General features: G+C 38.6%; 9 protein-coding genes across 9 annotated transcripts; 1 reads left to right on the forward strand and 8 right to left on the reverse strand.

Moving 5' to 3' along the window:
* Positions 1-649: 649 nt before the first annotated feature.
* VCUG_01916 (uncharacterized protein) lies at positions 650-1,433 on the forward strand (the record flags this gene model as incomplete). Its single annotated transcript, XM_008076741.1, has 1 exon — positions 650-1,433. One exon carries the CDS (start codon positions 650-652, stop codon positions 1,424-1,426), a length of 777 nt encoding a protein of 258 aa, XP_008074932.1. The 3' UTR covers positions 1,427-1,433.
* A 1,784-nt stretch (positions 1,434-3,217) lies between these two features.
* VCUG_01917 (pyrimidine 5'-nucleotidase) lies at positions 3,218-4,058 on the reverse strand (the record flags this gene model as incomplete). Its single annotated transcript, XM_008076742.1, has 1 exon — positions 3,218-4,058. One exon carries the CDS (start codon positions 4,056-4,058, stop codon positions 3,243-3,245), a length of 816 nt encoding a protein of 271 aa, XP_008074933.1. The 3' UTR covers positions 3,218-3,242.
* A 1,609-nt stretch (positions 4,059-5,667) lies between these two features.
* On the reverse strand, positions 5,668-5,901 carry VCUG_02849 (uncharacterized protein; the record flags this gene model as incomplete). Its single annotated transcript, XM_008076756.1, has 1 exon — positions 5,668-5,901. One exon carries the CDS (start codon positions 5,899-5,901, stop codon positions 5,668-5,670), a length of 234 nt encoding a protein of 77 aa, XP_008074947.1.
* A 413-nt stretch (positions 5,902-6,314) lies between these two features.
* On the reverse strand, positions 6,315-6,976 carry VCUG_01918 (uncharacterized protein). Its single transcript, XM_008076743.1, has one exon. It carries the CDS (start codon positions 6,935-6,937, stop codon positions 6,332-6,334), a length of 606 nt encoding a protein of 201 aa, XP_008074934.1. The 5' UTR covers positions 6,938-6,976; the 3' UTR covers positions 6,315-6,331.
* Positions 6,977-9,497: 2,521 nt separating this feature from the next.
* VCUG_01919 (uncharacterized protein) lies at positions 9,498-11,603 on the reverse strand (the record flags this gene model as incomplete). The annotated part of the gene is made up of 1 exon (XM_008076744.1): positions 9,498-11,603. One exon carries the CDS (start codon positions 11,601-11,603, stop codon positions 9,516-9,518), a length of 2,088 nt encoding a protein of 695 aa, XP_008074935.1. The 3' UTR covers positions 9,498-9,515.
* A 1,664-nt stretch (positions 11,604-13,267) lies between these two features.
* VCUG_01920 (uncharacterized protein) lies at positions 13,268-14,727 on the reverse strand (the record flags this gene model as incomplete). Its single annotated transcript, XM_008076745.1, has 1 exon — positions 13,268-14,727. One exon carries the CDS (start codon positions 14,725-14,727, stop codon positions 13,417-13,419), a length of 1,311 nt encoding a protein of 436 aa, XP_008074936.1. The 3' UTR covers positions 13,268-13,416.
* Positions 14,728-14,904: 177 nt separating this feature from the next.
* On the reverse strand, positions 14,905-15,729 carry VCUG_01921 (uncharacterized protein; the record flags this gene model as incomplete). Its single annotated transcript, XM_008076746.1, has 1 exon — positions 14,905-15,729. One exon carries the CDS (start codon positions 15,727-15,729, stop codon positions 14,905-14,907), a length of 825 nt encoding a protein of 274 aa, XP_008074937.1.
* Positions 15,730-17,691: 1,962 nt separating this feature from the next.
* On the reverse strand, positions 17,692-18,189 carry VCUG_01922 (uncharacterized protein; the record flags this gene model as incomplete). Its single annotated transcript, XM_008076730.1, has 1 exon — positions 17,692-18,189. The coding sequence occupies one exon, from the start codon at positions 18,187-18,189 to the stop codon at positions 17,692-17,694; it is 498 nt and encodes a 165-aa protein (XP_008074921.1).
* A 164-nt stretch (positions 18,190-18,353) lies between these two features.
* VCUG_01923 (uncharacterized protein) lies at positions 18,354-18,668 on the reverse strand (the record flags this gene model as incomplete). Its single annotated transcript, XM_008076747.1, has 1 exon — positions 18,354-18,668. The coding sequence occupies one exon, from the start codon at positions 18,666-18,668 to the stop codon at positions 18,354-18,356; it is 315 nt and encodes a 104-aa protein (XP_008074938.1).
* Positions 18,669-23,330: the final 4,662 nt, after the last annotated feature.

Consider the following 23,330-nt stretch of genomic DNA (forward strand, 5'->3'; position numbering starts at 1 on the left):
GTAAATTATTGTGTATGAGAGCTATCGTTATTAAGATATTGTGGTGTGGTGGAGTGAAGAATTACTGAGATAATAAGTAAATGTGACTTAGAATTGATAAAGGAGTATTTACGGTGTTATCGCGGTGAACGTGCAATGCGTTCGTTTACATGTTTACTATTTTAGCTGTGCACTCATGAAATGTGGAAGTTGTTGAATAAACTTATTTGATCAATTATGGATTTGGTAAGAACAAGGAACTGTATGGTTTTGAAAGGATGCAGTATTTCGTCAAAAGTCGTTTATTTATCGCCTCCTGGATTATATCGTGATTACTTCCCATCCTTGTTCTGCAACGAAGTAATCTTTTTTCAGGTATTAGATTTTAATTTTTCGTGAGAAATTTCCTTTAACGATCACCTCATGAGTTATGCCACAACCAATTCGTGTCTTTGTTCAGATACACCACGCCAACTAATTCGCCATTAACACGTCCTCACTACGCATCGTAAAAAACGCCGTATCCGAGCCGTAAACCATAATCAATTAGAAAAAACTATTTCATCCTCATAGATGATACGCACCAATAAAAAAACGTGTGTTAACAGCTGATTGATCCCGCAGGTTCTAAACGCTCGATTTAACAATACAACACGACGAAGCACTAACGATGGCAAATGATTACCAGACCTTACGCAAATTCGCGTTCAAATTCAAGTTCAAAAAACGAGGGTACAAGCCGGATCAGGGCGTAATCGACATGTGCAACAGGCTGGCAACCACGTATGCAAAAGTCCACAAGAAATTGAAAATGTACAACATACTGTACGATCCTGACAAGAACGAGCGCGAAAACATGAAGCGCACCAGTACTACCGAAAAAATAGTGGACAAGCTGCTCGATTTCTACAAGGCCCTGGACCACGTGATCAAAGAGTTTGTATCTGCCGTGTTCTTACGCCCGAACACACACGAAATAACGTATATGAGAGGCGTGCTTGAGTATCTCAACAATATTTTACGCATTTGTTTCCGTTTCGATCACGACCGAAACAACTATGAATCGCTGTTTCACGACTTTTCATTAAGAAAGCAGCTTACGCCCGTTGCCACACAGTACACAAGAGAATATCTCTTTCAGACATCCTTGTTTTGTGCTTGCAGCATGCCTATGGCCACACTTTTTGTTACTCAGTTTGTATCACCTGAAAAGTATATAAAAAACGATTTCTACTGTAGGAAGGAGGCACTGCTCATGAACAAGCAGAGGAAACGGTTCATGTATTTAATTTGTTGTATAACGAGGAAAGAGAAGAATTTGAGGTATTGCTTCCTGTTTTTTAGTGGCACGTATTGCAATTATTACCAGTCGGAATATGTTGAGTACATAGCAAAGGAATTGGAGAAGGACAAGCGTAAGTACTTTATGGGGATGAAGAGAATATAATGCAATGAAAATGAAGTGATACCAAAGGAATACTACGCTTTTTGGTAGAATCCTTACTTACTTGCGATAAAAATGGAAAAGCGTGAATGGATGGTATGTTCCAAATCAATACGTGATTTACACCAAAAATACCCGCTACGTACCATCATCGTTACTGTTTAAAACAGTTCATTTATTGTTTAGATTGAGAAGCGTGTTTCCTATGATTGCTCTCTGAAATGCTCCTTAGATCTGAGTTGAAGGAAGAAAGTACTTTTTTGACACAGCGAGCTGTGCAAAGAGCCTGAAGTATACCCGAAGAAACACGTAGGCTCTGATTGCGATATTGAAGAGATAAACAGCGCAAACAACTTATAAAACAGTAGATTTATGGTATGGTGGAGCACAGATCATTGTTCTGGTTTATACCTCAGTAAGATTAGAAAACGATAACAATGAAGAGGAACGGGTCTTAGCGTTGTTCATTGGCAAGATATCACCATTTGTAGTGTTGTAAATAGAGACACGCTTTACAGGACATTTTAAAAACTTGTTTATAGACGAATTTTGAGGATATAGGGAGGATGTTAAATTAATAGATTTGAGATGTGTAGATAGGGAAAATGATCGGTGAGTTTGTGAAAAATAAGCAACAAGCACATCTTGAACAGTCTACTTAGTTTATGATGGGGAGAATGAACAGAAATACAGAGTTATCAATGAGCATAGCATTTTAGAACGACGTGATTAATGGATTTGCACTTTTTTTCTGTCAAAATATTTATGGAGTAGAGAATTGAACGGGATGGTTTGACAGGAATTGAGCGAAAAATTTGCCATTCGCCCCAAATACATCAAATGAACATTAAAAAGCTTTGTGCGCTCGGGCAGTACCCCTTCAACACGAATGATACCAAATCAGCCGACTTATATCAAAAAGAAGAACATGAAATTTTCATGAAAAAGTGCATGGAATGCGTAATTTACTTGGCAAAAAAGGCTTTCTTTCTCCTCAAGGGCCCAATGCAGCAGTTCAAGATATTTAAGCGCAAAAAATACGCCAAACTAACCACAAACATACTTAACAGCTTATATTAGTATTGCTACAGAAAAATCTCAACATACCAATGAGCAATACAAATATTCGTTCTGCCAATCATCATTGCATAACAAACTGGCAGTGCAGTGCTTAGTTCAAATATTTTATCAATTTTAGGTAGGGGTGGGTGGGACCGCTGATTTCAGCGATTATCGGACAAAAAGCCTTGTTACGGCTTAAAATAGTCCATTATTTTTATCAGACACCTTGATGGTGATCAAACAAGCACAGCAACATAAATTTGCATCGTTCCGGATGTCTTTCAACATATCCGTTGGTAAATGAGATGCAAACATGGTTGACGATTACGATGGCGCTAAATAGAGCAGGAGAGAGTAGGCCTGCATATACGGTGGAGTATACAAGCGCGCAAGTATTTTTTACACTGCTCTTGGCACAGAAGTGCGGCAGTTGCCATGAAAACGGGTCGGTAGGCCTATAGTGGACATGATGAATGTGTTGGGCGACTATACCAGCCCGTTTTGACTGTGGGATGAGGTGGAATGTGTTAAATGTTAAAAAGTGATGGTACGTGGTTTAGTACGAAAAAAATACGTGGTTATTATGAAATATGCATGAAGCAAATTGCCGTATGGTGCATGGTATGCAATATAGGATACATGATTGGCCGAGGGGACCAGTGGTATAGAAGAAGCGTAGACCCCTCAAATTTATACAACACGCTAGATATGTGAATAAAATTTTTATATCATTTATCGTATCGCCACTCAATTTTATTTAATTCTCTTTGACTCCAACCTTGTCCTTATCCTGCAGAAGATCCTCCGTCTGGACGTACAGCATCTCAACCGCTTTGCCTATAATATCGCTTATGTGGCTGTCGCCCTGCACGTGATGTGCAGACCATCCATGTACAAGGGCCTGTTCAATGTTCTTGATGTTATCGTCAAAGAACAGCACACTCTTCGGATTTTCGATCCCGAACAGCTCGTCCACAAACTGATAACTCTCCTCCGTAGGTTTGTGTATGAAGAACGGAACAGCCGAATCAACCGTGACAACAGCTTCGAAGCACTCCGTGAGCCCGAGTGCTGCAAGTATGCCCCTTGCCTGTGATACATCACCGTTCGTAAGGCATATCTTCCTGCAATTGAGACGGTCAAGCATGCTCTTCAGCACCAGATCGCGTTGGAGATAGTCTGTGTATTTTATAGTGCTTGAAATGTACTTATTGTAAAAATCAAGCTCAACATCCAATTCTGCGAGTGCACCGTACACCGTAAGGCCGTACTCCTCGTCATATCTGTTTTTGTGTGCCAACGCAACCTCCCTGCTCGCCGTAACAGTCGCCAAATAATCAACCAGTTTTCCATCTATGAGCTCCTCCACACCGGCAGACGGGTGGTACAGCGTGTTGTCAATATCACACACAATAACCGTTTCGCCACCTAACGGCGTGATCAGCTGCTTGTACTTGTCCAAGTTGTGTTTGTTCATAGGTATGAAGTGTGTGTTGACCGTTCCCACGGTGTACTCCGAGCCAGATGTCTCGAACAAAGCGGATTGATCCACATCGATGCTACGCTTCTCCATTTAGGGGCAAGCCCAGCTTTTTAAATACTTTTAAATCAATCAAATTGGTTATCAAACAGATCAAGGAGTGTCACCGTATTTGTGGTAAAAGAAGCGATGGAGATAACAGGCGGGCATCTTCTGTTGGTCACTTCCCGCTCACGAGCCAATATGCAATTTAAATGCTCACCAATCGAACCAATATGCGATCATGATCTGATGAAGAATAGAGAAAATGAACCGTATTGAGCGTTTATTTCATTAAATCAGCTGTACAATCACGTTTCTCATCTCATTATGGTGCAGACCGTAACAATTAAACACAATTAGAAACGTAATTGTGACTCATTTTACTTATTATGGAAGAAACTGTGTTTTATTACAAACGCTGCTCATTGCTATGCTCTTGCTCAGAGCAACGTATCAACGCAATTGCACTGCTCACCGTATCACTCCTCGAACGACAACAAACAAAAAATAATTTATCGAAAATAAAACATGGAAAACAAGGCTAAACCCAGCAAAACACTCCATGTTCGATCAATTGCTCATCAATTCAAGTTCAAGCATGACTACGTCTTTGTATGACATCTGTATCATCTCATATTTGGTGCGTAGCGCAGTGACATTCAAACGATACAAATAATACTTCTTAAGATCTATTCCCAACACCAATACCTACGCACAAACACTCATTTTCACTCTTTTTATTGAACTACGAGCTGTTTTTTACCGTAATAGCACTACCGATCGCTATTCAGAACTATAAATCGTGACGTACACGGGCGCTCTATTACATATGGATTGATCACATTTTTGTTGCGAAAAACATTTTAATAACGGTGGATTACTTGGTCTTTACCGCATTTTGCCATAATTTATGTTTGATGTGCGGCATTTTGAACTAAAATACTAATCGTGATGATAAACACCACCGAAAATGACGTTTTAAATGAATTTATTTCAGATTCATGACCGAATACGACACGGTGAGTGTACAAGATACTATGCAAAACTCAGTATATGCGTAAAGTATCAGAAAAGATAGCTGCTAATGCGCTAGTAAAGCAATATATCCTAAATATCTTGGTGAGCAAGGCTATACGCTCATTTTAGCCACACTAAATGGACCATCTGAACGATATATTATTCTTAATTTCTTTTATTACTGTCTTTTTACAGGCTTACGGATATAAATGTGGTAAATGCTAATTCGCAATATAAACGGGCATTCTTCGATATTTCTCATCCAGTTTCAAGTTAAACTCCCTTCATTCGGATACATGAGCACCGTTATATTTAATAACGAGATTTTTTGGCGTAACTCTAAGGAACTGTCTAAAACAATTTTTAACCGAGCATCAGTTCAAAATGTGAACAAACTTAGTGTGCTGTGTTAGAAGACCAACCTATTCCAAATCGGTCTTCGATTGATTCGTCTTACATTCTATTTGTGGTAAAAGACGTTTTACCGCTTTTCGGAATAAAGAGACGCAATAGCACTGTTTTACGGTGCTGTTTCAATTATTAGCACCTTATTTTTGGCAAATATGTTTAGTACTGGAAATAAATGTTTGTACTAATCGGTCCTTGCCGTATTGTAACGATTTTTGCGAGAGCACGGCATTCTCTAAGTACTTGATATGATAGAACTGTGAATAAACCGAGCTGTGCTGAATAAATGAAGCTTACACCGCAGTAAATTATCATGTTTAGGATTTGCTAGTGCAACAATCACCAAGAACTGGACGCACAAACCATTGGTAGCATATAATTGATCTTCTACAACATGTACGGTGCTGTACAATACCAGGTTGCAGTTCTTTATTCCTTGTGGTATATGAAACAGATCATGATATTGCATTACTTGTACTGATCGCAGGAATATCAAAAACTTGATTCTAATGTTTATCACTGTAGTATTCTCTACATCACATATACGATATAATATTTTTCTCTATCACCAATAAAACTGTTTTCATGGCGTATCTCAACGTTTACAGCCATTCTTGCCCAATTTTCTTTCTTTTATGAAATGCCTGAGTGTTTTACTCAGTATTGGTAATTTGAGCTGGTTATCTATCGCGCTATGCAGGCAGAAAGAGTCCGTACCCTTCCTGTTCGGCAACAAGGTGCCATGTAGAGCGTGTAACACGCACAGTAAAACAACTAAAGCGTGCCTAAGAGACCGTATCATGTTAACGTATCCTACAACGTTTCACCGCTGTGCTATACAACGTATCGAGCCGTTACAAACGCATCTCACCCAAAGAGCAATTTCTAAACAAATGCTTTTATTTACGTCCGTTATAAATGCCCAGAAGGATGGGACACTTGCACAGCGGGCACAAATTGCACGTATAGATCCACCTAAAAATGCAATCCATATGGAAAACATGCTTGCATTTGAGATTGTAGATCTTGCCAGTAATCTTCTCGAAACATATGTTGCAGATTGTGTCCTTTGCCGGCACGATCTGCGGCACAACACTAATCTTTTCAAGTACCGTAGTGCCGATCCTCTTCGGCTTCTTCTGCAGAATTGGTGGTGACTTTTTTGCATTGTTCGCTTCTTCACAGTCAACAGGCACGTAAACAGCCTCCCACATCGAATTGCGCTGCACATCTGCACATATTATGGGCGGCGACTCGTGCGGCCTGTTCGCGTTTGCCACCAGCCGACACGATCGCAAGTCCTTTTCAGGCGGTATGCGGCGTACTTCAATGTCTTTCTCCGGCTCTTTACGGTTTTGTTCCTCGCTATTCAGCGATATGCTCACCGCTGACTCCGTACTTGAATCATCGTCACGTACGCGTTGTGACACGCTCATCACATCTTTTTCTGACGTATCACTCGATTCATCGCGTATTACCTGTGAACTTATCTTTTTGTGTGTCATTAATAGGCCTGGTCGGTTTTTTCTTTTATATTTTTTTTTGACGATGTGACCGGTGCGGTTTTAAAATGTAACGACCGTACGACCCACGATGAATTAAAAAACCGTTTTTATGTTGGTGATTAGCTGCTTGTTATGTGTGCATTGGTCCGTAGCTTTGGTCTGCAACCACTCGAAATACTCCATACTTCGGTAACGAATAAACAATTCGCCTGCTACAACGTCCTACAATGACAAATTAGCATCGATACGGTGCACAGACCTGTAAAGTACCGATTATCGAAAAACACACCCGCACAGATTCATTACCTGTTTTGTGAGGAAACCTCGCATCAAAAAATACACCCGAATCGATTTACTGCCTGTTTCAGGAAAGATGAAAACAAAGTATCCCAATCATTGACAGAATGTCAAACCGTAACACCACACAAAATTTGAACTGTGCCCAAGGCCGTAAAATTATCTATCAAGTGATTCTGCACGTAACACCGGTACTAACACCTCAAAGTTTGAACATTGCACACCAAGATTCACTACAATTCGTTTTGTATTCGGTCCATCACCCGTACTAAACATGCATACTCAGACACATAAATGCCATATCGCGCCACAAAATCATTTCCAAGAAAATGACTTCCACGACCGGTAAGTATGTGGCACGGTTAACACGAATATTAGATGCTGAGATGCAAAGGTACCGAGCATTGAAGTGTTTTTTGGCCAGGCTTGAATCTTAGACGTGACAGTAACGTATCATAATCACAAATGTAACACGGTGCACGTTCTGAGGAAGAACCAGAAATGATGCTGATAATCCGGTAATTGATCTGATCCTGTATCACTGTCACATTATTTTTTATTCCTGTCCTTTGAGAGAGCGAAATGGGAAGATAGAAGAAAATAAAGAGTAAATAATTTATTTTTGTATAAATTAGACTAGCATTCTAAAAATGCTTAACTTGTACACGATTGACCGCCATCTTTGATGGGAATAATGCAGCCTTTGTATTCTCTCACTAACATCAATCATTTACGAAAAAGAACGAAAAAAAAGATAAATGTGCAATTTAAAAGAAGAAAATTCCTCTTTCATGGCCTTTACAAAAGAATGAGCACCGATTTACGTTATTACAAGTAATTCTGCAGCACGTACAATGTCTGATAATAACAACAGCAGGGCACGGCAAAAGCGATTTACGGTAAACAAAGTACCAGTCGCACATCCCTGCCTAAGAGTCATGTAGATGAAAACATGCTGTTCAAGGATGTTTCCAAAATTTGTTCAATTATCACTTCATACTGCGAATATACGATCATCAGCTGAGGATTGACCAGCAAACAAGCAATTTATTCTCTCAAAAAGGATTGAAGCCCCCGTACTCTTGTTATGTGCGTTTTGGCCGCCAAGACGCGGCAATATTGAAATATTCTACTACTAGGGCGCTGTAGGTGATGCACACGCTAAAAAGTGGATGGATTGGTGTTTGCTTGCACGATGCGATTATGTTTAATGAGGTTTTGTTCTTGATCCTACCGCATCACTGATGAAACGGTTATGAGAGTATGGTGTGCCTGTGGCACAACATAAGGTAATGTAATACGTTTGTGTTTTACAAAGTTAATACAACGGTATGATACGTGTTTCATAGTGCAAAACGCAAAGCTTTAGCTATCTTTGCAGTTTAACATTCGGAAACCGATCATTCATCAGAACTTTTCCCATGTAAAATATAAATACGTATCATTTCCGTGTACTAATCATGTTTCAAGCGATAATAACATTCTTTACACTATTGCTAGGCGCTTATGGTGCGTTACTGGGTGATGATATGGGTTTGGGCAATGTTACTGGCGTAGGTTATCCTTTTTTAGGAGCAGGATTGGCTCTTACACCGGCTGAAGAAGCAGTGGCGGATCGGGCCGCAGCAAGAAGCGCAGCTATGGCGGCGGCAGCGAGATTTTAGATAAAGTAAATGATAATCAGGACTTGTTTGCTAGAAGTAGTTTACTTATCTTCTCATGCCATGTCATTCAACATGCCTATCAGATTTACTGGAACTGGGCTCAGGTCCTTGAGTAAATTAATGCGTTTGCTCGCACAACACTTTCGCATCACTTCTACCACAGCAGAAAGGTATGCTGCAATCGTAACAGTGAGCTTAACATGCAAGCCATGACTTGCACGACATCCCAGGGGCAAAAGTACATCGTTGCAAAATATCGTTGATAGCATGTGGATGAGCAGGTCAGTGTGCGATGCCGAAGCATACCAGACTTACTCTCCCTATCAGTGTCTGGCACACCGAAGTGACTTTGCAATGCCTCTCCGGCATCCTCCATGTTAAATACGAGATGACCGCAGCATTTGGCTCACACTGAGCAATCACAGCCCTGGCACATACATCATAGCAAACTAGGCCCAAAACTTATTTATCGCAGCCCTACACACCAAGGCGTAAAATACCAAAACAAACAATCCTGCCCAAACACCGGCTCGGCACACCAAAAAATAAAACACTACCAAATGGCTCATATCAACCGATAATTCAAGCAAAACATGCCCTTAATAACTAAAAGTACTTTAATCAACCTCATCAACCTTAGGCTCAGTCGTACTATGTGGTGGCGCACCACCAAAATTGCTGGCATCAAAACCACCAGGAGCAGCACCTTGTGCACTACCGGCAACCTGCTGCAAAAGACCCATCAATTCATCCTTCTTGGTCACATACTCGTCCTTGTCAGCATTAGGATGCGCATCAAGCCACTCTTGATGCTGCTTCAACGATGTCTCAAGACTGCTCTTCACGTTCTGATCAGGCACCTCTGCCACCTTCTCATTCAGTTGGTACAACATAGCCTCATACTCAATCTTGGCACTTACATTCTCTTTCTTCTTGCGATCCGCCTCCTCAAACTCTTTGTGCTTCTTGTGCATCTCTTCAAGCTGCTCAGGTGTGGTCTTCCTATTCGAATTGCTCACCGTCAGCTTCTCACTCTTGTTACTGCCCTTTTCACGTGCGGTAACCACCAATATTCCGTTGTTGTCCACATCACACGTTACTTCAATCTGTGGCATACCGCGCCGTGCAGGCGTGATACCACACAGATTGAAACTGCCAATAAGGTTGTTGTGCTCGACCATCTCGCCAAGTCCTTCGTAAATATTGATTGTCACGCTTGTCTGATTATCCGAAGCCGTACTGAACACCTCAGTCTTGGCAGTTGGTATCACCGTATTCTTCTTGATAATGTTGGTCGCAACTCCACCAAGAGTCTCAATCGAGATGTTAAGCGGAACCGTGTCCAACAGAAGTAGCGGGCACTCTACATCAAGAGATGTACCACCCGATATGAGTGCAGCCTGGTACGCCGCACCACGTGCAATTGCCTCATCTGGATGAACGCTAAAATCAAGTTTGTGCTCACCAAATATTTCTGCAAGCATTTCTCTGATCTTCACGATTCTGCTGCTACCGCCAACCACAATCACACGATCAACCTGCGCAATTGCATCATTAATCGCTGAGGTATTGGCAGCAGACGCAGCTGTCAAGAAGCCCTCAGAAGTGTAATCAGGCTTGACCTTCGCCAGACCGAGCAGACACCCCTTCACGCGGTCCATGCACCGTCTGAAATACTTCATACACAGACTGTTGAAGAGTGCACGTGTGATGGAAGTGCAAAGTCCCAGATCGCTGTGCAGACACTCAATCTCAATCGTTGTGGAATTCATTGCTGACAGGTTCCTCTTCGCCTTTTCGCATGCCATCCTCAATCTCCTCTTCGCTCTGTCCTTGATCTCCTCCTTCTTAACGCTTGGATTCTGCTTCAAGAACAATGCCAGGCAGTGCTCAAACAGCACGTTATCGAAGTCAACACCTCCAAGGAACGTGTCACCCTCGGTGTTGAGCACCTCGGCAATCGCTCCGCTCTCAGACGGCGGTTCAAATTTGAGAATGCTCACATCGAACGTACCACCACCTAAATCAAATACTAACACGGTTTCTTCTTTATTGGCCTCCTTCCTTCTCATCTTGTCATACGCATATGAAAGCGCTGCAGCAGTAGGCTCGTTGAGCAGACGCACATTCTTGAACCCTGCAATCTCAGCTGCCATCTTCGTCTTCTCCTTCTGATTGTCATTGAAATGCGCAGGTACCGTGATGACCGCGGTGGTCACACCTGAATTGAGTACCGCCTCGGCAGCCCTTTTCAAGAAACCGAGCACATACCCCGATATTTCCATAGGATCGTAATGCATAACCTTGCCACCCTTCATTATTTCTATTCTAATGTTGTCCACAGCATCACTCTTTGCCGGCCTATCAGTTGTGCTGTTTCTATCGTTGTCCCAGCGCACTACACGGAATGGCCACTTCTTGATACTCGATTCCAAAACCGGCGAGTCATATCCTCGCCCAATCAGCCTCTTCACATCGTACACAACCTTGTCCGGGTTGGAAGTAAGCCTGTGCTCGGCGGCAGTTCCTATGACAATATTTCCTTCATCATCAAATGCCACAATAGATGGAGTGATCCTTGCTCCCTCCTCGTTTGATATTACCTCTAGTTCACCGTTCCTGTACGCACACACACAGCTGTACGTCGTACCAAGATCGATACCAATTGCTTTGCTTGTTTCTTTGCTTGTATTTTGCGAAGACATGAGGGCGCATAAATTTTTTTTATTTATATTTTTAGAGATTCTAGAAAAGTGACAAAAAATAAAAAAATGAACAAATCGATTTAATACAGACAAAACACACGGATTGATGTGAAGGAAGAACATGTGATGTTAATGTGCAGAAAGAGAAAAATTGGCATATACAGCAGAATATGTAGGCGTGCGTTATGATATGGGAGCTGTGATACTTAATGTCTGCGTGCAGAGATGAAGACAGTGAATGATGCGTACACAGAATATTTTATGTTATACTAGCATGCGAAGGGAGTCAAATTGCAGCTTTGTTTGATTTATCTGATCAAGCACTGTGTTAAATTAAAAGCTTTGTGGTTTTGCGTTGCATAAAAAATAGTGATATAGAACGATTGTATAAAATATTTTACAATTATGTGATGCATAGTTGTAAAATAGTAAAATACAAGTATTAATATGAAATAGCAAAGAATATCGCATCTCAAATGAGGAACCCGCATTGACAGTCAAAACAATTCTTACAGTGTTTTAGCGAGGGTGTTAACACAAGCAAATAAGCACCAATTCGTACATTAACATACAAAATGCATTGTGATTCGTGCTTTGGTGACGGGCTCTTACTTTTATCATTTTGATGGTGCCATATTTCAGGGTAAAAACTGTGTGAGGATGTCCTGACCAATGAGCGAGAGAAATAGGGTTGTAATGACAATTGTTGTACCAAGATGACTTAATTTTTGTAATTATGCATGTATAATTACCACCATATGTTTTGAAAAATAATACATGGTATAAAAAGAAGACTGCGGTTTTGTTTTAATCAATATAAAATTGGTATAATGTCAAAGATAAGGACAATACCACGCTTTATCAACTCACCAGGTACCAGGGTTCATTTAATACAAGCTTTAGTACAAGTCATACAATAATGAAGGTACACTCTTTCACATCCTCTCATCCCTTTATAGACGAACGGGTGCAAGAAAAGTTTTAAACACTTTTTATCAAGCGAATCTGTCGTTATGAACAATTTTTAATTGCGTTTACATAAAAAAACGTAATGGCTGCATGTGACAGAGTGCACAACAAGTATTAAATTTGTACAAATTATTCACAACATAAATTCTTGCTGGTAAGATATACGCGGGGTAGCATGCTGGATCAATGCCAAATTCAACCAATGATACATGGGCGCACATCCATGATATGGGATAATACTTCACTTTTGTCCTAAAAAAATAAAAAATTCGATGTATTTGACCTGAAACCACAGTAAAATACAATTTGGCATGTTTGCAAATATTTGTTCATTTTCACGCCCTCCTCCGTAGATGAACGAAGAAATTTACGAACTGCTGGACAGGTTAAAAACCGAGCTTGCAAACAGGAAAAGGCCTGCAAACCTAGAGGAAGCGCTTATATATGAAGCAACATCTCTATATGTGCACTACACACTCGAAACAATAAAAAATAAGCTTGAAAACAAACACGACAAGGGCGTGATTGAAAAGGTGCAAGGATTGGAGAAGTACTTTAATGAACGCATAGAAACATGCACAAATGAAAATTTAATATTGGATGAGTTATACGGACAGAATGATCATGAAAAGATGTGATTTGTGGCTAAAAAGGGGGTATCGATATTTAATGGTAGGTAGTGCTGGGCTGTATGTATACGGTTAGAAAATATGTGAGACTGCTTGCAGTGTTGTCAGTGAGAAGATTCATCGTGTTTTTATTATTCCTTATATGAGGAGATTAGAGCGAGTTATATAAATTTGTATTGCGGACGATACACTGTTTATAGTTCTGCTGGCATCCTTCAAAACGAGTTCATCGCCGTTGGCGTGAACGGTAAATGACCGTGGTCTTGATATTTTGGCATGTAGCGCAACATGGTTTTGGCATCTCTTCCTATACGAATCAACCTTGTAAAATAACCGGGTTGCTTTACCAAATTTCCGATTTGCTGTTCGTTCTCTTTACTTTCAAAATCAGTGATGAACGTTGTTAAATGCTTCAGCTTGGCAATTGACAGAATATCACTTTGTTCAAGCTTAACGTATTTATCACACCATAGAACCTCAATGTGCGACACAAACTTATCAAAAAAAGAAGTACATAACACCGAGTCGCGTATTATCAAAGTTTTAAGGTTATGAAATATGTTATAACCAGCAAGATAATTAAAATCTGCGTTGCCGATATCCAAGTATGTCAATCTATTTCTGTCAATATATTGGAACACGTCAAAATAGTATTTCTTCTCTTGTTCAGTGCCAGAATTAGACGGCAAATACATGATCAACGTATCCAATTTAAGCAAATACTTCATACGAAGGCCATAAATCGCATATGATGTGAAAGAAATATCAAGATATGTCAGTGACAGCGGTAGTTTGCTAAAAAACAGTTTGTCGATTTTTGTAAATTGAACTGTTAGTGCCTCAAGATTAGAGAATTGTGCTAAGATCTCATAACGTGGTTGGTTATAGAAATTTGCGTATGAGATATTTAGATCCTTCATAGTCACCTGGCACGACATAGTGCTCAGTATTGTGTACCATTTGTTTCTCAGCACATAGTCATCGTACTTTACCAAAGTACCGCCATAAGCCTGTTCAAAGTCTGGAAACAAGCCAGATGGCTGTCTCATAAAGTAATTGGGCATGGTCACTTCGGATTTAATCCGACGTTCAACCGAATTTGCAATAGAAAACACCTCCAAGTTTTCAAATTCTGCTAATTTTATCCGACCCAAAACATTTTCGTCAAGATTCCAACTCAGTTTCAAACACTTTATATTCCTACACTTATTTATACCGCCTAATCGTAGATATCTGTTCCTTCCAAGTAGTTGTACCGATTCGAGCTGCGATGCATTTTGCAAATCCAGGAATCCTTCAACTTCATCCAAGATAACATGCTTGACATTATTCTGTTCCATAAAGTATATCCTAGATTCTATTTTCACTTTACTAAGTGATATCGTCTCAATATCACCCCCAACTGCTAGACAATCAATCGCTGATTTTGAAACACACAGCTCGCTGACATTTGTCGGTAATTTTTGCAGAAATAAATTTATATAAATGTTTGCAAGTCTGATGACATAAGAATCAGCTGGAATCATCGTGTAATCAACGGCATTCCATAGATTTTCTAGATTTAAAAATCACCTTTCTGTACTTGCCTCTTCCGAAAAATGTGTTACAGATACCTTCCATCATTATTTCTTCAAACTTATCCTTATACTTTTCAAGGTACTCACTTGTCAGCCCATTTATGTCCAGTTCCAAGGTAAGCCTGTTTACGCTCTCCTCCAAGTAGAATATTGTTGCGTAATGTCCTTCCTGTTCTTAAGCAGAAAATCGATGTCTAAGAAAATGCCCTCGACGCATGCTCCCAAGCATGGGTGATCACGATCGATTACAAGGGGAATCCTGCTATCAAACTCGCCATGATTTGCGGAAGGCAACGATTGTGCTGTACAACCATGCCCATCCCTGTAGATGTACATGAAATTATCTCTTGCTTCGAGCAAAAGCATATGAAGCGACGATAAACCCTTCGCGCTAGGACTTTCTTCCTTATCATCCATTTCCAGTAGCTCTTCATACGACATGGCGTTGTTTCCGATACAAAATAGCACTGCATATTGCATCTGTCGTTTGTTGTCGAGAAAAAAATATAAATATTTCACCATATGGTGCATCTCGGTAGTAGTAAACGGTGGCAATTCATTAAATATGGAGATGCTGACCACCTTTAGATACAACGATTTTTGAACAAACAATGTAATCATAAATACGTCCTCGCTCTCCTCTCCTGACTCATCCTTTTTCTTCTTCGTTGCCACATGACCATCCTTGTGCTCCTGCTGATCACATGGTCCATTGACCTTTAGAAAACGCTCTTCAGCCTCTTTTCTCGTGATCTTTTCTATCTTATAGTCACGAATTATTTCTAACGTCTTCTCATCAACATCCTTGATTGTATCGTAAAAATCACTGAACCTACCCTCGCACGACGAAGGAAACTTGAGAATATCAGTTAAGCTCTTTTCGGTGTCGGTAAATCCTAAGTACACCTCTTCAGCTGAACAGTACAAAAACATAACAAGACATGAAAACATGGTTATGTGTCGACAAAATTCTTTATTTATACGTTCATGTCATCATTATTTCTGTATAAAATGGTATATGAACCTTTATGGAAATGTCATAATTCGTATTTTAAAAATGGTATCAAATCAATAATTATCTGTACTTGACGAGTCTTTTGATCTGTGACAAAAACTAAAAATTGTTCAACTGCATTTCTAGTTTACTTGCAGCGGTACTTTGCATCTATATCCTATGTGCATGAGAAAATGAATTGATGATGTAGCTCTTATACACAATAACTATTCTAAGAAATGGGAGCCATAGGGCCGCTGAGTTGTAGACATGTCATATTAATTACGTGTCACAGAGTTGATGTATGATTACATAGCTATTTTATTCACCCAATAACATCGCAGATACGATGTCTGTCATGTCGATCGTTCACCTATCGTACTTGGAAAATGTGTCAAAAGAAAAGGAAAGAAAATACCACTGTTAGCTATAGAGACACGATGAAAAGATTTTTATTGCCGTTTAGTGTAAATTGGCGAGAAATTGCTAGCATATGGCATCGTACTGCATCACAAGATGAAAAGATGCCACACGGAAAGACCGCTAGAGCGGCATTTTCATTCTTCACAAAATTAGCAATGTACCCAATCTGTTTCACGTAAACATAGAATATTTTTATGAACGCGCATCTATTGTCAATCCGTTCTGCCAAGGTCGAACAAATTCGTACCAACAGTCAAAACGAACCGGAACCACACAACGCTATGCATCCATGTGTGGAAATACGTTCAATAAATTTAACTAGGAAATTATGGAATAATTCCTTGCGTTCCACGTGTATCGATTGCCCTACATGAGACATGGCGATACTATCACGGTCCATATAAGTTCTGATGTTTCTGTTGAAACGTTGCAAACGGAAGTATTGTCTATTGCTTGGTTGCTCTCCACATGTTTATATGGAGTGCGTTCACAGAGAATGTTTACACGTTACGCCATACCTAGATGTTATTTGATTGTCGTGTCTGGTATGTGAGTAAACAATGTTACTGTCGTGCATCCATCAGAAACGACTGTCAAATGCGTTTCACATTCCCTAAATTTTAGAAAAAGTATAAAAAATGAGAACGAAAAACAACGGTCTAAGACAAGTCAATCAGCAACAATAAAAACAGAACAGCAATAAAATGAATTTATTTCAATGTTTACATGCTCCACCGCATGTTATGTACAATAGTATTCTCCTCTACAATTTTCATTCACCACCAGAATTATGCAGAGTAAGAAAACAGTCTAAATATGGGAGTATAAAATCTTATCTTCCATTCAACAACACTTATTGATATCTAAAGTGTAGTTTTATTGGTATGCTTACACGTATAAATAGAGCATATCGTATAAACATATGATTAACACCGTCTTGCGCACCGCCATACTTATCAATTTAGCCAACTGTGATTTTGGTAGGTTTGTTTTGTGTTGAGACAAAGTCAGAAAAGAAACTTGCCATATAGATGATGTGACAGTTGCAGGGATGGTAGTAGCTCTTGAGGTATGTGCCAGGGTTGATATAACATAAGTATGCAAAAAATTTTGTGAATGTTTTATGAGTGACAGCTTACAAGAAACACGTTTAGAGAATGTTAGTATCATAAACTAGCTGCGCTATTTAGGTTTATGAACGGAAGAAAGATTGGTCACTCATTAAATAATATGTTTTTCCCTTGACATCTCGTATTATTGTTTCTCACTTATTTTAGATCTTTCAATGTGCGTTAATGAATCAATTTTAGCTCTGTACTCGTGTTCTTTAAATGTTGTTTGTAAGAAATAGCTGAGAACATCTTGGAAAGAATAAATTTTATGACAATTTTTGACTCCTTATCCATGCAAAGATGTGAAAAAAATTTTACATTTTTTCGAGCTGTTTAATCAGCTTTTGGCTGTCTTTGTTATGTGAAAAAAGAACAAACAGTTAATTAGCCATTATCTACTAGCACAGCGAACTTGATGTAAGTAAAGACAATAGTTATATTCACAGCCACAATAATGGTTGATGTGTGCATGCAATTGACCAACAAAAAAGCATCTACTTGCTTATAACGATTTATCAGCGTTACCAGTTCCTTAAGTGGCAGAGGCAGATAAGAACTGATGAAGAGATCCTTCAATGAATTTTCTAAACCACATTGTTGCAACAAAAGTTTATGACTAACAAATATACCATTGTATAGCTCCGTTTCCAGATGTTTTAACGCTTGCTGTTCATTTTTCATTTGAATGAGTGCTCTATTTGCACGCCAACACTTAATTTTCAGTAATTTTAACATTTTCATATTTACTATACTGATGCGATTATTCTTCAGCTCAAATTCACAATCGCTAGCATCAATCACTAAAACTTCAAGGGCAACAAAGTCTATACCAAGAATGTCAACAGCATCAAAATAATGTTCACAAGTGGAACAAGTTAACATCAAATGTTTAAGTCTCTTTTTGTTGATTGTCTTCAAAAATTTGACTGCGAGCCTTACGTCCAATATTTCAATTGATAAATACTCTAATCTAACCCTAGAACACCGAGAAGACACGAACAGCGGTTTTTTTCTTAACCCATGCAATGATGCCTGTCGTGGATCGATTATTTTTTGTTCCTAAGCACAACATTCACATATCGACCCGAATTTACTGTCAGAGTACGTAGATTTATACAGTTACTCAGTTCAATGATAATTGTTGCATAGTGCGATTGACATATGGTTTGTGATTTTATGTCTTCAATATATATACTGCACATGTCGAAGCAGACTGTTTTATATGATTCTCCAAATGCTAACTTAATTTTTTTCGGCTGTTTCTCAGTACCTTCTGAAATGAGAAAAGTACATTCGGTAAAACTCAGATTTTCCAGTGCTGTGTTACTTATTTTCTCTAAGAACTTATCTGTTACAAACATATGCTTCACTTTTAGTGTTCGTAATTTTGGAGTTTTTTCAATATTTATAAAATCTTGCACTGTTCTATGCGGTTCATAGATCCGATCTGTATATTCATGCGTCAAGTTATGGAGATATAAATCGGTAATGAAATCAAATTACTGTATCATATCTCTGAGATCAGATAAATCTTCCAACAACCTACGAACAACAAGTTTCAAGAACATAATACAGTATTTTGCAAAAATACATTTCACCATCTCAATGCTCGTCTCGTCAATAGAAACATTCAATCCTCCCGGTGGCTCTGTGCTGTCCTCTTGCTTAACAGAAAAATACAAACCAAAACTCATAGTCTCGTAGACAAATTATACGGTCTCTGGAAGCTCGTGATAGAAGATTTGTAAGTTCTTGTATACACCCATTTTTGCATTCTCACGGAGTATTCTGTCATTTAGAATCTTGAAGTATTCTGCAATGAGAGCATGCATGTCATCCGATTCTTGCTCTGACTCATCTTGCACGTACCCCGGATTATCCATATATTCTTCGTCTGGGTACACACATCCTGAGCTGATACTGTTTTCCTTACTATCTGTGTTGGTACATAACAATTGACGAGTCAACAATATGTTGCTAGAAAAAATCATGAGTTCCACAGAATTCTTTCCTTTTATAGTTTTAAATTTGCAAAAATAGTGATTTAATCCATTCTTATCGGTACGTACTTTTTGTTCATCTCACATGTGAACAGTCATGTGATTAGAGGAGAATGCCAGCACTAAATTATGATTTTTTTGATATTAACAATGATGCTGCACACATTCTCTATAAGTTTAGTGTGTTCTTTTCTTGTTTATGGCATCGATCACACAAAATAGGCCTGTTTTTCTCAACAATCTATTACAGAAAATAGTAAACTAGTTGTTTGCATGAACGAAGTATTCCTGGTTAACACACTGTTGTTAATTGTGTGAACTTCGAAATGATGCATGAGTATGATAATGAAGAATAAAAGTATTGTTAAGTGATGAGTACATTGCTGTTAAACACATGTTTTGCTTTTGATCAGAAAACTCATATTGTGATTGTGTTGTTCTACCTCACGAAAAGCTGAAAGCTACATTACAATATGCAATTATCAATGCATTATCATATTCATGTTTATTACAATGCATGTACACCAGTTATATTGTGTATGCTAGTATCACTGCATTTCTTTTCCTGTCATCATTTCTACTCCAAATAAATTTCTTATCATCAAATCAATTCGAACAAAAATTGAACATAAATGTCATCAATGTTGATCAACTATTGTTACGTAAAATGTCACCTGCATTTGTCTTTCGAACGTTGTAACTATTCAAAGCACTGTTTGAAAGTATTTTTTACTAGTTGTTTAACAAACCGGTTGTAATAATCAGTACTCGTCTTCTCTATGTTATTTTTATGCAATATTATAGCTACAAAAATGTGCTAGTATTCTCATAATAATCATGACTTGATATTTTGTTGCCATTTCACAATCGGTATCACGTGTTGTAGAGCCATGACATAATTGTTACTAAACCGGCATTTAATTAAAAATATTCTGTCGTAATAACATATTTACATATGGTTGTTGACTGGGAATGAGCGCTAATCATAGTAGTTTTGATGACAATGTTGCATCTTTTTGACAGGCAATTGGAAAAATTGTAAATGACAGCAATATAAAAATGTTAAATGTGGTATTATAGTGTGATCAATTTTATTAGTATTTATTATGCAAATATTTGTGTGATTTTGTAGCAATTTTACAGCACTGCTGTTTTCTCTCAAATTGATATGTCATCAGCAAAAGAAGAAAAAGATGTACCAATATATTGAGAGATGAGGCTGGAGCTAAATAAAGCTAAGAAAACAATACAATGCAGAGCAACATCCTAAGTCCAGGGGTAATTATGGAAGTGCTAGTGTTGCAAACCAACATGAGGATTGGTGGCTGAGTGACGAGATTCATTCTCATTTACGACAGTACATGATTCGAATTTCTCTATGCAACATTTTTGTGTTAATCTTCGAGGCCTTCAGATCACAAAACGACAAAGCATGATAATGGTGAACAGGCTCAAAAAATAAAATGTATCACTGCAGACAGCGATAGTGTTCATAGAGAATATAGATACACAATCACAGGACGGTAAATGATGAGATTTCAGGAATTCTCTAGCTACAGTTTTACCTCTACAGTTGAGATAAACATGTACCAACCCGAACCCAAAGCTATCATAATTATGGTAAGCACAGACCTGTGACTGGATTGAAAGACTGTGAAAGAATTAATTATGCCAATATTGATCGGAAAAAAAAGAACGGCTGATTAGAAAGGATAGTTGTTGTATTCGTATGTATCGTGCATATCAAGTCGCTGTACATGTTGTTTCCAAGTAGCATATTGTGATCAGCACAAGATGGTGGTGTTTGAACAAAGCGATCAGATGTAGATAGTCTGTGTAAAAGACACGTCCTGGCAGTTAATTTTGTGTGAGCAGGACAGTCTAAATCACTCCTTCCAGTCATACTGCATGAGATAATCCTAATATGGTATATCAATGTAGAAGTGTCAGAAATTGCATATATGGCTGATTGGTATAATGAGTCTGGTGTTAAGCAATAAAAATAAAATAGCTTGAAATGCCATAGTGCTACTGTACTCTGACATAAACGTGTCCACAACCAAAATATGAAAAAATATTTCGAGTTTGCGCAGAAGCTGTATCGTATCTTGAAGTTGTGGAAAGAATTTTTCTGACTTAGCAACGCTCAATGAATTAATGTTCTCTTACAACCCTGGTGCAACCAGTGCCAAACATTTGCTGTGCTGTAGCATCAACACTACCCGTTTATCGTTCCACAGTTTTGATAGCCTGCAATCGACAACGAGAGATCGCTGATGCACGAAATCGGATCGATGATTGAGTCACTCAAGTCTTTGTCTGATTAAAAATAGTTGATGGAGACATACTGTCTGAATATTTACTCATTCAATACCAATGTTCTGATTTATTTCGTGAATACATGAATGAACATTTTTGTGACCTAGGCTCTTGATGTCCGATCCTGCTGTACCTTAGAATATTGTATTTGAATGTTTCTTTGTTGAATAAACAGAATTTGAAATGGTTGATAACCTGTATGTTCTGATATTTTTCCCTCATTGATGTGCATTTTACATCAGAGAATTTTTTTAGCAATCTGCTTCACAATCGTGAAAATCTGAGATTTCTTGATAATCAGTCATTCGGGTTAATGAGAATACGCACAAATAACCCACAAAGCCTGTCTCATAGATCTGAAGCACCACCCTAACCTGAAAACACTGATCGTTCTGTACATGTTTGTTCTTTTGAATAACCAGTTTTTTACCAGCTGCTGGCGAAGTTGGAATGTTTGAAATTGCAGTAATTTTGATGTACGGGTAGAGTCAACAAGCACAGGGAGAAAACGCTGTGCACAAACAGCTCGTTATCGTCGATATCTCTCTCCCCTGCGATCGACCCATTTTCGACAATCGCACTCATCTTGCAAAAGAACGCAATGATACGTTGAATTATGTCCCTACCTATCTTTATCGACATTTACGAATTGGAGGTGTTACAATCAGGAACTGATGATAAAAAAATCGGTACTGATCCTCGCTCTCTTCCTGTGCGCAGTGGATAGCAAGGTTTAAAACGAATTTGCATGTTCTACACGTGAGTGCCTGTCTCATAAAACAGCCTCAGCGCTTTTTACAAAGAGACACATCGATCTGTCTCGAATGTGAGATGTTTTACCATAATTATTAGTTATTTTGCCCCTTTGGTCGGAGTCGCACCTATTCGTCTGTGTTCATATCTCGATGTTTCTTACCAAGTGCACTTTTTAGGACCAGCATCTACGGACCTATCTTTAGCATAATAATTGAAGCTGTGTTTCTGTCTTGATATTCTTTATTCTGTGTGTGATATATAACCACAGTACTACTTGCAAATTCAACACTTGTCAGCCATGTTGTGATACGCTGACACCATTTATCGTTCCCAAGAAGGAATTAGCAAACGGTGCAATAAAAGTTCAATACAACCTGTTATGATTCGAATCATAAAGACTTGTACTATTATTATTAGTATTATGCAGAAGATTCTTGTATATTATTGATAAAATCATGGTTAATATTTCTACCGGTGTGTTCGATCTTCGTCGCGATAATAACAGTAGTTCCTTAGATTTATTAATCAACAAATGTGTTGCGGTAACCATCTACATTATTTTTACTTTGTATTAAAATATTGATTTATTGCCTTTCCACAGCTGAACAATCTCGTTTCACCTATATCAGCTGATGATAAGCACTGTACCTTTTACCTGGTTACTATCTTCATGTTTTACTAGCCATGCCATTTCTGTTTATAAAACGTAACACGTCAAATTGTACGCAGCAAACGTATTTTTTCAAATTTGCTTTCACTTCTTGTTGTACTCTCTCCTGTACATTTTTGGTAAATGCTAAAAATTTATATTTGACAGAAATGATGTTTCTGTAATAATTCCTTACGATATCACTGATTGATAAAGACAGAGGTGAAAATTGCATTCATATGTACTTCTTAATATCATGCAAATGCATGAATGTTAGTACGGTACGCGTACTGCGATTC

The sequence above is a fragment of the Vavraia culicis genome, assembly GCF_000192795.1.
Source record: "Vavraia culicis subsp. floridensis unplaced genomic scaffold supercont1.36, whole genome shotgun sequence".
In the NCBI taxonomy this organism is placed as follows: Eukaryota; Fungi; Microsporidia; family Pleistophoridae; genus Vavraia; species Vavraia culicis.

Coding starts and splice junctions, on each gene's coding strand:
- VCUG_01918 (XM_008076743.1), bottom strand. CDS start 6,937: ATGACACACAAAAAGATAAGTTCACAGGTAATACGCGATGAATCGAGT.